The sequence below is a fragment of the Sebastes umbrosus genome, chromosome 18 (genome assembly GCF_015220745.1).
Source record: "Sebastes umbrosus isolate fSebUmb1 chromosome 18, fSebUmb1.pri, whole genome shotgun sequence".
Taxonomy (NCBI): Eukaryota; Metazoa; Chordata; class Actinopteri; order Perciformes; family Sebastidae; genus Sebastes; species Sebastes umbrosus.
This window is the reverse complement of record NC_051286.1, coordinates 23,268,276-23,284,274: the sequence shown is the minus strand read 5'-3', so window position 1 is coordinate 23,284,274 and position 15,999 is coordinate 23,268,276. Positions and strand designations below refer to the sequence as shown.

The 15,999-nt window shown below is 42.3% G+C and overlaps 1 protein-coding gene across 8 annotated transcripts in view; it reads left to right on the top strand.

Moving 5' to 3' along the window:
* The window catches only part of epha7 (eph receptor A7), a 106,113-nt gene that overhangs the window by 56,698 nt on the left and 33,416 nt on the right, over positions 1 to 15,999 (top strand). The window contains exon 6 of one of the 8 annotated variants that reach the window (XM_037750454.1): positions 6,048 to 6,676. The exons of the other annotated variants lie outside the window; for them this stretch is intronic. Within the exon in view, the coding sequence (XP_037606382.1) occupies positions 6,048 to 6,262 (215 nt within the window). The 3' untranslated portion in view covers positions 6,263 to 6,676. Of the gene's footprint in view, positions 1 to 6,047; positions 6,677 to 15,999 lie in introns of those variants that run through there. 8 annotated transcript variants of the gene reach the window in all.

The following is a 15,999-nucleotide window of genomic DNA, read 5'->3' as shown; positions in this document are numbered from 1 at the left end:
GTCTTGTCATTGTTCCCGGGGTAATTGGGACGGTGGTTTGGGAGAAGCTCAGCGCCCTGAAAAGCAAAAATGTCTCGGCCTGGCCCTCCCACTAAGTCTTAAGCCTCGTCTCCCTCGCCGCGTATCAGACGGAGATCACCAATTACAGTAGTGGCAAATCCTGCGACCAATACACAAAGACTGACAATGATGTGACACCTTGCCGGCCTTAATCAGGATGTCGGGCTTCATCTCTCAATTTGCAAAGCCCTCTGTCGCTCGCTTTGGTACGCAACTTTAAGCTGCTTTGGCCCAATTTCACATGGTGCTGTTATCCTATTTGGACTGAGACCGTATGTGTGTATACTCGGAGCCATTAACTCCTAAGTATCATGTGAAAACTTTGACATTTTTGTGTCTTATCTTTTAAAAACTTTTTTTTTTTCGCAAATTGTGACTAAAATAGCTGCCGAAGTATTTTAGTTGGACTGGGTTCGTGAGGTTAGTCAGTAGGGATGCGCCGATTCAAGTTTTTCAGTCTCGATGCCGATAGCGATACCTGGGTTAATAAACTGCATCCCTCACTGTGTGGAAGTGACTGGGATCATTCTTTTATGTGTAAGGAAACATCAGGCTGGACTTAAACATCGCTTTCCTAACTTTGTAAAACAAAATGTAACAAATAAATACATAGATAACATAACGTAAATTTAGTCAATCGTTATTAATTAGTAAAATAATAAATCGTACACCAACAGCTTGGCAAAAAGATGTTCAAAATTAACAGGAATTTAAATTTAAATGTGTCACAAATTAGTCACAACTTATACAGGTATTAAAATTCCAGTATATCATGTATATATAGCATATAATTATAGAATTTAATTTAATAGATCGGCACCGTTGTAACCGATATCCGATCCAGTATCGGTGCATCCCTATTAGTCAGTCAAAGTTTAATTTGTATTAAAAATCACCTTGGTATGCGCATAATACACTCAGTCTGTGTGTGAGTGGGAATAATGGCCCAGAATGCAAGCATTGATTTTCCAGAAAAACAGAAAAACTAATTTTATCCAGACAGGCCACAAAAAGGAGAAACATAAACCATTTCATTAAGTTTATTACTCGGGTTCTCTGCACACAATTAATGAGGAAAAAAAAATCTTCTGGTACACAAAACTCTGGCCTTCCTCCATTTTCCTAACACACCAGTTTGCTGTCTCCAAAGATCTTTTCCACCCTGTCACCTGCTGTCTGCGGCCAATCAGAGAGAAGCTCTGGAATTAGTGTCAGTTTAACCCAGGTGGCTTCAATCTCAGTCGAATGCACTTTGACAAAAGATATTAATCAAATGTACCCTTTCAAGAGACATAAGCAAAACAGGAATATTGTTAGTGAAGCAAACAAGTAACCGTTCCCCTCGTTACAGCAGGAAAAAAAAAATACCCACTAATTTGAAAGGAGAAGCGCACTCCTTCTTCTTAAAGGGGCAGGCAGGTCGGGGAATTAAAGTCCCCCTTACACAAGTTCACAACTCATATAAATGTTGAACAGATGAGTGAGAGGAATGTGCACCTTTTCTTCTCAGCATACAAACCATTCAAGGAGCCAGCTGGAGCCGAACCCAGCTATCATTGGGCGAAGGCGGGGTACACCCTGGACAGGTCGTCAGCCTATCACAGGGCTGATAATGTGGCCATGAACCTTGATCCTTTTTACGTCATCGACTTATCGTACGATATATGGCCATGACCTTGATCATCTTTGACCTCGATATTGCCTGTTGTGTTTACATAAGAATGTCACCAACATTTTAGAACATGATGTCAGAATTTCTCTTAAAGTGACAGTGATATTGTTTATCACAATTATTTCTGGGACAATATATCGTCCAATAAAAGTAATTATCATGACAGCCCCTATACCTTTTAGTTTTACGTACTTTGAGGAGCATGTTTTCTACAAAACTCTTTCTTCGTTTACCAAAAAAAAAAAAAAAAAGCTGAACTTATTAAATGTTAAATATGAATTCAACTCTTTCATCGGCTTGTTGAATCCAGCTGAGGACAGATTGACACCTCCACAGAGCTCTGAGTAAAACCCTAAACCTCCTTCCATCACATCAGCGGGGGACTACACCGACACTACCACAAGGCCACGCTCAACCTGATATACTGACAAACCAGCGCGCTGTATGAGTGTGTATGTGTGTGTTTGTGCTCCACGCTGCTGGTGGTCCTCTTCTAGTAGGGAATCTGCATCACAAACAGCCATCCCCCCCCCCCCGCCTTACCCCCTGCTGCTGCTTTCTCAGCCTGAATCCACACAGCCCAGCTAGGCTGCAGCGCAGCGCAGAGCAGCCCGCTATATAGATATGAATGGTCCCACCAACTCTTCTTGAGTTTAATAATGAAGGATTAAGGCAATTCAGACGGATTCACAAAGGACAGGCTGGGGCAGCTTTTTTTAATTGTCCCTGTGTGACTAATGGCAGTTGCGTTAGGCCGGGCATTATAGGAGACAACACAATGTGTTCAAGGCATTGACTGCTGATTATTTCCATGTGGAGGCTGAGGATTTATTTGACCAGAGCACGGTATTTGCAGCGGGGAAAGATTAAGGAATTTTTATTTCTTCTCCGTAAAATAACCACTTTGACAGCTTCGTACCTGCTTCTTAAAGAAAATAGAAATATGATTCCCAGTTAGAGAAAAAATGCAGTTAAGTACAGACTGAGCTTTTTTTTTTTTTTTACTTTTCGTCTGGCCAATCTGCAAACTTTAATCAGTCTGCCCGACTTCAAGGAGGTACAGCGCTTCCCACAGGCTTCTTTGTGGCAGCGATTCATCTGCTCAGCCGCAGTTCTATGTGACCGTTCCCTGCTTCTGCCGTTTAAAGCAGCTCTCCATAAGCTCACCACAAAGCCATGAAACAGCCAAAATGAGAAAACATTATACAGCTAATAGAGCTGTTACAAAAACTACCTTTCTTGGATTGCTTAATGCCACGAGGTGCCACCTTGAGCGCGCCGGGTGTATTATGTTGCTCAGCTCATAGTAGTGTTTTGAAGTCCTTCTCAATATCACCGTTATTTCCTCCCCGGCTTCACTGATGATCTCTGACATCTCATTAGAGTGTCTGTTATTCGTATTACCCGCACTAAGGCGAAGTGATCACGGCAGATATTGTGTGAGGTAAATTTCTGTAACCAGCCAAAGAAAGAAAAGAGTCATTATCAAGTCCAATATATAGTTGGCAGCGAAACAGAGACACTTTGCTGGATGGAGAAAGTAGACGCTATGAGATTGTTTCCCAAGATACATTTTCAAGGCTAATTATCTCGCAATAATGACATCATTATAATGATAGTGAGCCAGGGCTCAGGCTGCTGAAGAATGGAGCTTTGTTCACACGACACTCGCACATACTGAACATGGACTTCACAGGTTTTTCACAGACAGCAAATCATTTCTCAGACAAGAACTAAAACATTCAAAGAAGCCGCGGCTGTTTTCTAAATAAACATTTCTGCTAAGATTTATGAATTTAAAACATAAGCTTTAAAGGGAGACGCCGTGCTGCAGATACGAGCCGGGCTGTCCGATACATCACTGAATAAATTCTGTGATGAAATATTGTAATTCATTTTTTTGGGGATATTCTGTTTTTCCTCATCGTGAAGTGAGTAAGTGATATCCTGCATTTCCCAGACTTTTGACAGCCCACTGAGAGCTGGTGTGAACTTGTTGCTGTCAGCTGTGGTTTTATGCACAGGTGGAGAAAAGGTGGGAGTGCTTCTTCTGTGGCTGGAGAGTCTTGTACCTCTGTCTCTTCTATGATTGGAGAGCTCCCCGTGTGAACGTTGGTCGGTGTAAATGGCAGTGGCAAAACATCTTTTAGATCACCGAAACATTTTTCGTCCCTTGCTGTTATTATGTACATTTTATCAATTTTCTGTTGAAATAAGAAAATTAATCCATACTGCTGATCTCTTTTTCACGTATTTATTTTTATGTTTATATATTTTTTTATATCTGTCTGTTTGTCAGCAGGATTACGGAAAAAAAAATCTACTGGTTTAATTTATTAAACCCATTACATTTTGGAGCGGATCCGAATCAAGGGTCCGAATACACAAATCATTTTTCACTTTCGTTTACATTGATGGGCAATTATGGACGTTTTGTACAAGAAAGAATGAATCGATTAGTTATAAAATAAAAAAAATTATCTAAAGATAATTAAGTTAATGAAAATAATCATTAGTTACAGGACCTATACCGTGAGAGTGTAATCAGTGTAATTTAAAAATGTAAACTAAAATCATTAACCCTCTGAGACCCACATAGACCCGTTTTTGTCTTTTTTAGGGGGGTATAGGGGGTGTTTAGGGGGAAATAGCAGGTCAACAGTAGATGTCACATAGAAGTGGTGTACATCATCTGAAAGCTGGGAACTTGGAGATTAATTTTAGATGCTGCTCAGCACTGTGTGTCAAGTTGTTGCAGCAATTTTGGGGATACCATTTGTTACACAGATTTGCTGCTAAATTTAACCAATTAGCACTCGAGAATTGATAAAAATGATCAATAATCCCTGAAAAATACCACATTAAGAACCCAACAAACACCATGGAAAAAGCCATGCTGTGATTTGGTTTCAAACTTTCAACATTTTGAGATTTCTGCAAGAATTGCATTTTTCGGCAATTGGATGGCGATCTCCTGCGATCCCGCAGGTCTCAGAGGGTTAAGGCCTTTAAACTTGACTTTGACACAGGGCCCCTCTTTAAGACAGGGCCACAAAATGATCTAACAATACTTGATCTGCTTTTAATTGACTCTTTTATGCAAAAAAAACCAAAAGAAAAACTTTGGGGCTCATAAATCAGGTCTATGCTTTAGAGCAGATTATCCCTTTAACTCAGAATAAGCACAGTAGCAAACATCGGCATCTCCCACCTCAGCAGCCCTCCTCTGGGTCAAAGGTCATATTTGGTCATTCCTAAAGCCGAGCATCATTATGATCCTCTTCCCCCAGAAAACAATGGGAAAGAGGCTTTCTGTGGGAGCCCTCCTGTTTATCTAGCAGGTGTTACAGCATTGCTGGGCGTCTCTCCACGCAGTGAATCTGACTCTGTGCCCGGCGATTACGACCAGTCACTTACCCTGGAAGCCAGTGTAGACTGGATGTGGGTATGGCGGGGTGGGGAGGGGTTGTGGCGTAGGTGGGACAAAGGACAGTGGACGTGCCTTTGTAGGGCAGAGGGAGCCGGGGGCCGATCCGTGCCGAGTTCAGCCGGGCAACCTGAGAGCTGGCTTTGTCTCTACAAGCAGCCGATCACTCAGCGCAGTTTCGGTTGAAAACTGTCGGGAGGGCTTAGAGGGCAGGCGCTGTTGTCCCGAGTCTGGGAATAATCAGCTCTTGTTAGACTCTGCTGCTTTTTAGCGGCGCAAACAGCTTTTACGTGACACTCGATAATAAATCATAGTTATGAATTTGATCGAAACAGATTGTTACAAGCAGTGAGTTGTGGCAAACCGGCGCTGAAATTGTTTCAAAAAAGCATGTGATATATTTGTGTTTTAAATCCCACGGTAGTCCCACCGAGATCCAGTCGCTGCTTGTCTCTGTGCTTAGCGGCCATTAATCATAATCAGTTAGCTGCTTCCATAAGTTAACAGAACATAAAGAAGAGAAAGATGTGGCTCAGGAGGTCCATCAATGAAAGGCTCAACACTTTGTGATACACGCGAGCTGTCGTCGCTGTAAAGTTTTCCCTCCAGGACAAATATGCTCGGCGTTTTTTGTCGAGTGTGTTGCGACACACCCAGTCAGAAGCGTGCGCGCGCTGCCGTCTGGTTTCCCTTCACGTCCTGTCATTTGCTCTTTGTCTGCGCATAAAGAAGACATCAAGTGAGCTCATAGCAGACAGATGAGTGATAGAAAAGCTCACCGCTGATGACAGACGCAGAAGAAGCCAATCCCCAAAACTACAGTAAGCCACTAAGTAGGCTTTTGTGCAATCTTTTTTTTTTCTTCTCCCACATGCCGTCTGGATGGAGGCCTGTCTGGAGTGTCTGGCCGAGTGGAGGAGGGGGGGGTTACTCATCACGAGCGCGGCTGCCAGCATCAGGTCGTCCCCTTGATTACAGGGCTGCTGCTGAGCCGGCTGGGCGTTCCAGTCCTATCACCAGGTGCATTTACTCTTGGCTATGAAGCGTTCCATTTCCTGCAGATGCACTCGGTAGACTCAAACTGTGCGTGTACAGTCAAATGAGTTCTCTACCTCCCGGTCATCATCGCCCTCCAGTTTCTGTCTTCTCAGGCAGAATTAGGTGTCGCGAGCTTCGAGGCAGGCATTTATTGGATCAGTGTGGGATTTGTTAGGAAAATAAAAGTCGGAGAGCACACCTGTGTGTGAATGTGACCTAATACCTTCAGAATGGAGACATCAGGATCTCACTGCTTCAGTGAGGTGTTCCTTTGACATTAATAACACATTTGTACCACTTGTTCTCTGTTGTTCAACTAAATGACTGGTTGTTTCATACGACATCGCCATTGTTTTTTTCCCTAGACGCCCAGCTAGTATTCTAATCCTGGAATACTACTTGCTTCGTTCGTTGTTGTGTATTTTGAAATTTATTTGGAATTAATTACTATTTTAACACACTATCGCCTGGATATAAAGATCCTAAAACTAGGGCTTTCAATTGATTAAAATATTTAATTGCAATTAATCATGATTGTCCATAGTTAATCGCAATTAATTGCAAATTAATCACAAATTAATCATCTGTTTTTTTATTTGTTCAAAATGTACCTTAGAGGGAGATTTATCAAGTATCTAATACTCTTATCAACATGGGAGTGGACAAATATGTTGCTTTATGCAAATTAATGTATATATTTATTATTGGAAATCAATTAACAACACAAAACAATAACAAATATTATCCAGAAACCCTCACATTACTGCATTTAGCATAGAAAATATGCTAAAATCGTAACATGGCAAACTGTAGCCCAACAGGCAACAACAGCTGTCAGTGTGTCAGTGTGCAGACTTGACTATGACCTGCCCCAAACTGCATGTGATTATCATAAAGTGGGCATGTCTGTAAAGGGGAGACTTGTGGGTACCCATAGAACCCATTTTCATTCACATATCTTGAGGTCAGAGGTCAAGGGACCCCTTTGAAAATGGACATCCCAGTTTTTCCTTGCCAATATTTAGTGTAAGTGTGAGTATCTTTTTTTTTAACATTTGGGACTCATTTTTTCAACCAGAGGAGTCGCCCCCTGCTGTCCAGTAGAACAAATGCAGGTTTAAGGTATTTCTGCAGTGGCTTCACTTTTCAGAACCGGAGGTTGCTGCTTGATCCAGCCTTGATTTGACCATTTCTAGAAATGGAAATATTATTGTTCATCATTTTATACACATTTCACCAGCATTCAGCCCGACATATTTGGTATCTTTGGAGAAGTCAGGATCTGTACTAGAATTTAAAATAATGGTTTGTAGCTTTGAACAAAGCTTGACCGCACAGTGTGAGTCTGAACTGAAGGGCTCAGCGGGGTTTAAGAGGTTAACAGGTTTTTTTTGGGGTTTTTTTGTTTGTTGTTGTCTCCAGCTGGTTTATTTTCACTTCTGAGATGAAGGTGATCCCCTTTAGAATGAGATATGTTTGCACTCTTTCAAATTTGTCCCACTTTTCTGCGCGTCGGATTGTTCTCTGTCTTTCTTGCAAAAAATGAAATCTCAAAACAGCAGCCCAGTAGCTGGAGTAGCCAAACCTGGAATGTGTGGCTGTCACTTCACCTGGCAGAGCGCTGAACTTGTTGACAGATTCAAGGTGCTCAGCAACCCGACCACACGGCACCGTGGGGAGTGCATTCTGCACCTTGCACAACTGTCCACAGCGGTGTGAGCGGGGTCATTTCCAGTGCTTGTCGGATCTGTCTCGGGCTCCGATCTGATTTAACGGCATGGTGTCTCGGAGAGCTGCGGGCCTGGCCTAGATCTGTTGGCAATCAGCAGTGTGCTGGACTGGACTGCTCCACTGTGCGAAATTACAGAGGCGGCTGGAGGGGGCCGTGGATATGATTTCCCTGGGATGGAATCTGTCCAGGACTGTGATTAAAGAGCATATGAGCACTGATTAATATGATCATCATCCTGATGACAGAGGTATTTCTATAATAAATGGATGTTTATGATGCCAGCTCTTAGCGATCACATGTCCCCCCCGCATTCTGCAAAACGGCGGCGCTGACTTTAATTTGAAATTTGTATATTTCTCATGCCGGATGCCAAACATCAGATTTATTCGCCGATAATAAGGGAACGAGAGCAGCTGCCTCTGTGTGAAGCCACAGATAAGTGGGACCATAGGGGTTGGAACCTCGAAATAATAGCAGTGCCTCAGGATTGTGACCCGGTGTGCGCCATCGGTCCGCAGCACAGTGCATTTTGTGAATTATCTCACTTATCAATCCCCGTAGAGCTCAGATGTCCAATCAGAGTTTGGAGATTGCAGCGCGGGGCCCTCAGGCTGCGCTTTGACATTTAAGAGGTGGAAGGCTGTTTGGCTGCTTAGCAGCTCCTGTAAATATCCACAGCCACCACCGCCGCCGCCGCCGTAATCGGCTCTGTGCCTTTTTCGCTCCGCAGTCTTTGTTTTATTAAGATAAATGATAAAGCCGCTGTGTATGCAGACGCATATCTCTGCTTAGCCCCGGTCATGTATTTGAAAAGACATGCCTTGCAGCTGCTTGTAGCAGAAAGGTCAGCGAAGCGGCGGATAAGCAAAGCCAAGCGTGTACATTATAACAAGTACCAGTGCTTTCATTCCTCATCTGGCCTGTGCCTGTTTGTCTCACACAGTGTATTCTAGCTGACAGTCCGTGTGTGCTGATAGCATCATTATAACACACCATCAAAGAGGGGATATGGACAAGCATGGCGTGTTTTTATGACTTCATCAGGACCGTTTGAGGGCAATGAATTCCGTAGATCTCAGGAAATTCAGCGACTGAGATTGAGGATATCGGGTCTGCGTATCATGCAGCCGAGCAGTTCCTGGGGATTTACTCTGATTAAGTGGGTCCAGATGGAAAACGTTTGTCTGTGAACAAAAACCAAGGTTTATTTACAAACTCGCGGAGCTTTTTCCTCTGTTTTTGACCCTGTCATTTATTCCCAGCGACCTCCCTGAAAACGAGCCTGCATCTCAAAGCGTTTAGCTCCGTCTCACCACGCCGCCACCTCGCATCACGTCACATCCAGCGCACACATATGCGGGCCTGCTGTGTATTGTCACTATAATTACAATTGCCAGAATAAGTCAACAAATGTTTCTTATTTGGCAGCCCGGGGACTTTTATTACAAACAAGTGTGTTTCTTCTGTGAGCGGTTAAGGATTTTAAAACAAGAGGCTCAGCTTTATGTCCGTGGTAAATGCACGGTTTTGGCACAATCAGGCTGCAGTGTGCACTGAATTTATGTTCCATGTCATTGTCCTTTGAGTCATATTGCTGTTCCCCATCTGTCCAGCTGATCATTATGACTTTCTACAAACGTGACCTGCTTTCTGCGAGGCAGAGGAGGAAATTACGGTTCACACCTGGCATTATTAAAATACGTCTCAGCTGATTGCTGGTGATGATATTTGCTTGGCTGTTTTATGTTATCTGTGGGAAACTGTGAAAAGAGGAAACATTACATTTTGCAATTGGCGATTAAGCTAGAGAAAAGTTTTGGTTGTGGTTTTATATGTGTCCCTGTGCACTGCAGAACTTGACTCTCGCCTTTAAATCTGAATGAGTCTCTCTAGGATGATAATAATAATCGGCCCTTTTGCATTGCCTTTCCAAAGCTCTCTTCACTTTCTGTCACTAGAAATATATCTTAAACTGTCATCACCACTAGAGGCCTATGTCAATCTTGGGCGATTTGGCGGTATTAACCATTTGACAATAGAAATTTGCAAACTGTCGGAGAAGGTACTACAAAAACGCTAGACAAACAGCCTATACACCGTAGCCTACTCCGTCGCTACTGTGGCGGCTGTAAAACAGATAAATAGTTTTGCGCGTCACAACCCCATGAAATGACTCGATGGCAACAAGAAGTGTTGTATATACTGTAACTGTACATATGTAATCAACCCTCAACAACCCGTTTTGATAATAAATAATTTTATATTATAAACCATAATTAAACTTCTGGTTTCTTTAGGGGTCTGTCCTAAGGAGAATACTCTTAATACTACTTATACATTTATAATGCATATATGATTACCTTAGTGAATAGATGTAGATGTGTTATAGAATGTCAACACAATATTTCAGTGACTTGATTTTCATGTGTAATGTCTCCTCCATAATGAATGCAGAAGGGGAAAAAAGTAAACCAATAAACCTGTAAATTATACATTATCATTATTATTATTATTATTATGTGTGATATTATCGACATTGATTAATATAAATATATATATATAATTATACAATTTTTGGCCATATTATTATATTATTTAATTATTATAAAAATAATTAATTTATATATACATATAATTTTATAATAATTACATAATAATAATACAAATTTAATAATTTACTTTTATAATATAATAATTTGTTTGTTATCTGTTTATGTAAAAAAACGTACACAGCAATAGAAGATAACATCTGTTGTCACTGAGACATTCAATCTGGTGACTTCAACCTGGTCTTTAAAAACGTGTCTATATTCCGTGAAAATCTGAAAAAAAGGGCAAAAGCTGTGAGCTTTATAACTTGCCGGTGTGATTCCGTTAACCTGTCCATTTGTGAAATGATCACCCCGTGCATTTCAGTGTGAACAGGGCCATCATTTCGCCATTACTGGTATATGATTATGTAAATGTTGGCTATGGTACAATGGAGTGGCGATGACTCTATTCTTGCCCTACATGAGGGAAAAATACATGTGGCGATTGCAGACCCCATTCTAGCTGAGGAAATCAGGGAGTATGTGGTAAGAGTGGCTGATGATAGGCTGCCAGCCCTGCTCCCTAATTTGGACACTGACACAGGAAAGCTGAGTGCTTCTTCAACAAGCGGGGTCCCTGCTGGCTTAACAATTATGTAACAAAGCTGACCAATGATTTCTGCATCTGTTACACTACTGAATGGCATTTTGATATAATACGAGAGCGCGCGGCGTGGAACACCACTGCGGGTTAAAATGAACTCCCTGTCAGGAGGCATTGGAGGGGCAATCATGCACAGTGCGCCTTGTGTGTGCATGTCAGTGTAGCATGAATGCAATTTCCCCCACTGACCTTCCACTGTGATTCTGATTCCTGGCTTCGCAGCAGCGCGCAGGGCTATACTTAAGCTGTTAGGTGTGGGTGATGCACTCAGCAAATCACACACCAAAAAAAGCATTTACTTGCTTGAGCGTAGGGAGAATTCAAGGAGGGATTCTATTAGCTGAAGAAGAAATTCTCATCGACATCTAATGCATTTCCTTTATGGCCAAACACATCCCGCCACCGTTTGATAAGCAGCTGACTATTACAGTTAAGATGGAAAAGCTCTAAGACAAACATAATTGGATTTGATACCTCTGTGTTGATCCAGAGAATTGATGTGAATATATGATAGTAGGGTCCTTGAACTGGGAAATAATGAGGAGGGATGTGATGGCTGTGTTGAGCTGTCAGTGGTGAAAGCATCAGAAATGTATTAATAATCATCCCATCACCTCTGGAGCTGTCAGCCCTATAGAACATGAAAGACCCAGCCTAGGTCTCCTTCAAATCAGGCCTAGCTAATTGCTTTCAAACGGAGCCGCCTTTGACCCCCCCCGCATGGTCACTAAAGGTGTCCCCGCCTCGACCGGCATTGTTATGCAGCGAGCACTCTGTCCTCTGCCAGGCTCTTTAAAACTCTATTTTCAAACACACTTGGTTCAAGGGTATTTCATGCACCTCCACCAGAAGTGTTGGCGGTGAATAGGGAATCATCAGGCTTTCAAAATGTTCCAGAGATGATACCGTTAGTCTTTGATGGGAGGACACGCTGCAGCTTTAGCTGGGTCTGGCCGCATTCCATATGATCTTTCTAATGGAGAGCTTGTAACAGAATTGGATTGATTAAATTGGATAATGTGGATACCTACAAGGGTGCGGGTTTGGTTTAAAAAGTGAGGGGAAACAAAGAAGTCGTGGGTTTATTAGACCATCCTCTCTGAAAACAGCTACCTGCTGCTAATGGAAAGAGACACACATTTTGAATGGGCGTCATCGGGCTAATATGCACCTACCACGTTGTGAAAGTGAAATTTAAACGTTAACGTTGTGGATCGAAACAAAATAACTTTAGGTTTAGGCAAAAAACTACATTATTAGGTTTAGGAAAAGATCGTGGATTGAGTTTAAATTAATGCTAAGGTAAGATAAGTCGTTGACTTTGGTTTCACGAGGGACACAGCAGCCTCCTGGGTGAAAGTCCTGTGTTTGTTTGACCCACCCATTGCCCCCAACCACTACCCCAAGTAGACTTTATACTACGTCACCTGACTTCCTCCTTTACTCCTGTCATAATTACTACAGCCACTAGAGGCTGGCGTTGTCTTCTTGTATTTTTATCAGTGATCAAATACATGAATAGATGATAACGGCCTTCTGAACCTACTAGTAGGTTGAGCAGGCCTGTTCTAACCCATATCTATGAGTCTGATAACCACTGATAGTACCTATTCAATCGGCTGATAACTAGGGATGCAGCGATATCCATCGGAGAATAACTAATAATAATTAATGTTGAATATGTATAATGAAATATGTTGCAGGATTATTCCTTATTTCATGGGTTATTTTGGGATCTATACTTTATTATTACATACCTATATAAAAACAGAACAACGAAGCAGTCGAATGCTGATTTGGAGGTCAATTACCATGACAACAGTCGAAGATTGGAAGATTCGAAGCATTCAGGTCGGCCATATTAGTTTGTCACTATGCGCGGCACCTTTAGCATTGCACATAGACATTTCATGACAAAAGTATGATTATGTCTTTGGACGCGGCCTTGAAATTCTTTGAAACACTCTACTGTTGGATGTTGTCCAACTGCAAGTTAAAGCTACGATCATGACAAAATGGAAAAGCACTGCTGACTGCATCGGTCCTCTGTTTTTCTCCATGTTTGGGTCCAAGCTGAGGTGACATGTTACCGGGTGGGCAGCTGGTTGAAACGCAATGCCGTGCGGAGTCTCAATGCCACCGGCGAGACACTGGCTCTGTAGCCCAAGAGCGAGAAACTTGTCACACCAATTTTGACAGTTCCCCTCACATTCATCAGAGCCCGGGTCTATTATTGTCCTCCATCCTTTTTACTGTGTGACTCACTGGGTTACTAAAGGGGGATTCTGTTTTTAATTCAGTGACTGGATGAATGGCCTTCAGAGCTAAGCTGCAAGCTAGCTTCAGTGTGGCCAGCTCCACAGACAGGTGGAGAGTAGCTGGGGGCAGATAACATCCACCCACACACACACACACACACTTTCTGCTGGGTTCACACAGGCAAGTAAACACCCACACACCTGTGCACAAACATATGCAGGCATTCCAGCTGTAAAAACCAGCTGGGGTCGCATGAAATTTTGGTGAAATGATCTCGCTGTCTTAAAATGCAAATTGCCTCCTCCATGAAGAGGAGAGACAAACGACCCCCACCAGGAGAGCATTACATGGAGAGGAGAGGACCGGGAGTAGACAGCAGTTTGACACTGAAACACTGGTGGAGAGTGAGGGTGTGGAGGTCACAGGAGGGGGTGCGACTGCTCAGATACATTTGCTTTCAAATCCAGCGAGCCACGCACAATTCTCAACTCATGCAAGCAATTTTATTTTTTTCTCAGCCTGAGTGAAGTCTTTATTTCCAGCTAAAGTTGTTTTCATTTAACCATGAGCTAAACTACCTAGCATTGACCTTAAAGGGGAATTCCACCAATTGTACACATAAAAGTCAGTTTACTAGTCTTCTGTGGCTCTGGAGGAGCTTTGTTGAGTCTTTTCAAGTCGGAGAAAATAATCTCGGCTCAGGCTACAAAAAGCCTGGGTTTACAAACGGTGAATTTACCACGCCGGTCTGTTTCTCATATGCTGTCTGTAGCTATACATGCAAAAAAAAAGTATTAGTATACAACCCACGTAATCAATTTGTATGTAATCCACGTAATCGGGAGCCAGGAGAGGTGACGTAGTATAAAGAGCAACGAAGTCCACGTAGGGAGGAGGTCAGGGTTGGATGGATGGGTCTAAAAACACCAGACATTCACCCAGGAGACATCTGATTATGTCTCGTGGGAAATCAGAAGTCAGCGTTGATTTATTTGTCACGTAACTTTTGTACTTAAGTAACGCCACCTCTGTAGTTATTCTAACCCAAATGTTGACATATTTTTCGCATAACTTCCGTACTTAAGTAACGGCACCTCCATACTTATTTTAACCCAAACCACGATCTTTTCCTAAACCTATCCCTAGTAGTTTTGTTGCCTAAACACTGCAGGGCCTTGCGCGGGCACCCTGATTGCTGGTGTTGACATTCGTATTCGGAAAATGCACAATATATATATATATATATAACTTTTCATAAGATATCATACAAATTGTTGTACGAGGATACGTTGACCAGGTGCTTGCCCCATGCTAGGGACTAAAAGTAAGGATATATCAGGATATTTAAAATGTCTCATCTGCCCCCTGATGGTAGTTTGAGACACTACTAATTTGCATCATGGGAAATGTAGGCTTGCCTCATGCTAGGGCCTAAAAATCATCATATCTCATCCTCTGCTGCTTCAATTTTGACCATTCATTGTTTTATCTGTCTCTTGTGAGTCTGCCAACGTTATGGAAGTTTAATATTAAATAGCTTGAGTGCACCTTTAACTTCATGTCTCATAATCCCCATCAAGGAGAACTACTTGTATCTGTAACAATCACTATTTTTTAAAGAGTATCATGCAGCGACTACTCCTTAACTGTCCATATTGTTTCCCAAAATGCCAACATTTAAGAGCAGCCTCGCTCTGCTCTGTTATGGCATCATCTTGATTATGTCATACCTCGTTAGTTTTCAACCCAGCCAAACCAAACTGTCGCCAGGCTTTTGTTCCTCAGGCTGCTGGAGACGATGAGTTAAAAAGGCTTCAGTGTAGCAACCAGACTAACCCTGAACTGTAAATATTCAGCTCTGCGGCGATGAAAGGAAACTGAATAGTACCTATGCATTATGTTAAATGCATCAATCGCTGACAGTGTGTGAAATACTTGATATGATGGAGAGCAGAGCCAGCTGGCAAAGCAGGATTTTAAGTATGTTAACATAGATTCTTGATAGAAAACGATGCAGCCTTAGGATGATGAAATTACTCTTAATAATGTGTCAGATTAGTTTTAAACCAGCGCAGAGTGTCAGTTGTTGCACCAAACAGTACAGTCGGTTTCCTTTGTCACACAACACATTCCCTTCCCACTGTTTCAATTGTAAGGATGCTGTGCTTTATGCTTGTTTATGTGCCCATATTGGGCCCAAAGGATTCTTTTTTTATTATTATTATTTTCTCAAGGAGACATTGTAATCTCCTGTTCAAATTAAAAACCTGTTAAAAACCTTTAAAACACTATTAAACGCCGGCAATTATGTGCACCTCAACAATGACGGCGCCGTTGGCGTTAAGATACACGATCGCATCTTGAAAAACAGCAGTAATTAATATATGAGTTTATAGTGCTGGTGCGGTCCATGAGGCAAGCACGCAGGCAGAGAAAGACGCTTATGTAATGAACTACCTCCCGCTCTGCTTTTTCGCCTCGGAGACGAAGTCGGACGGCTGAGTGAAAGAAGAGGATATTAAAACGCACCGTCTAATGTATTCATAAGATATTCAAATGCAGAGCACGGTGGCGGCTGGCTTCTGGATCAGTTAGCTTTACAGGGGAAGGTGTTCG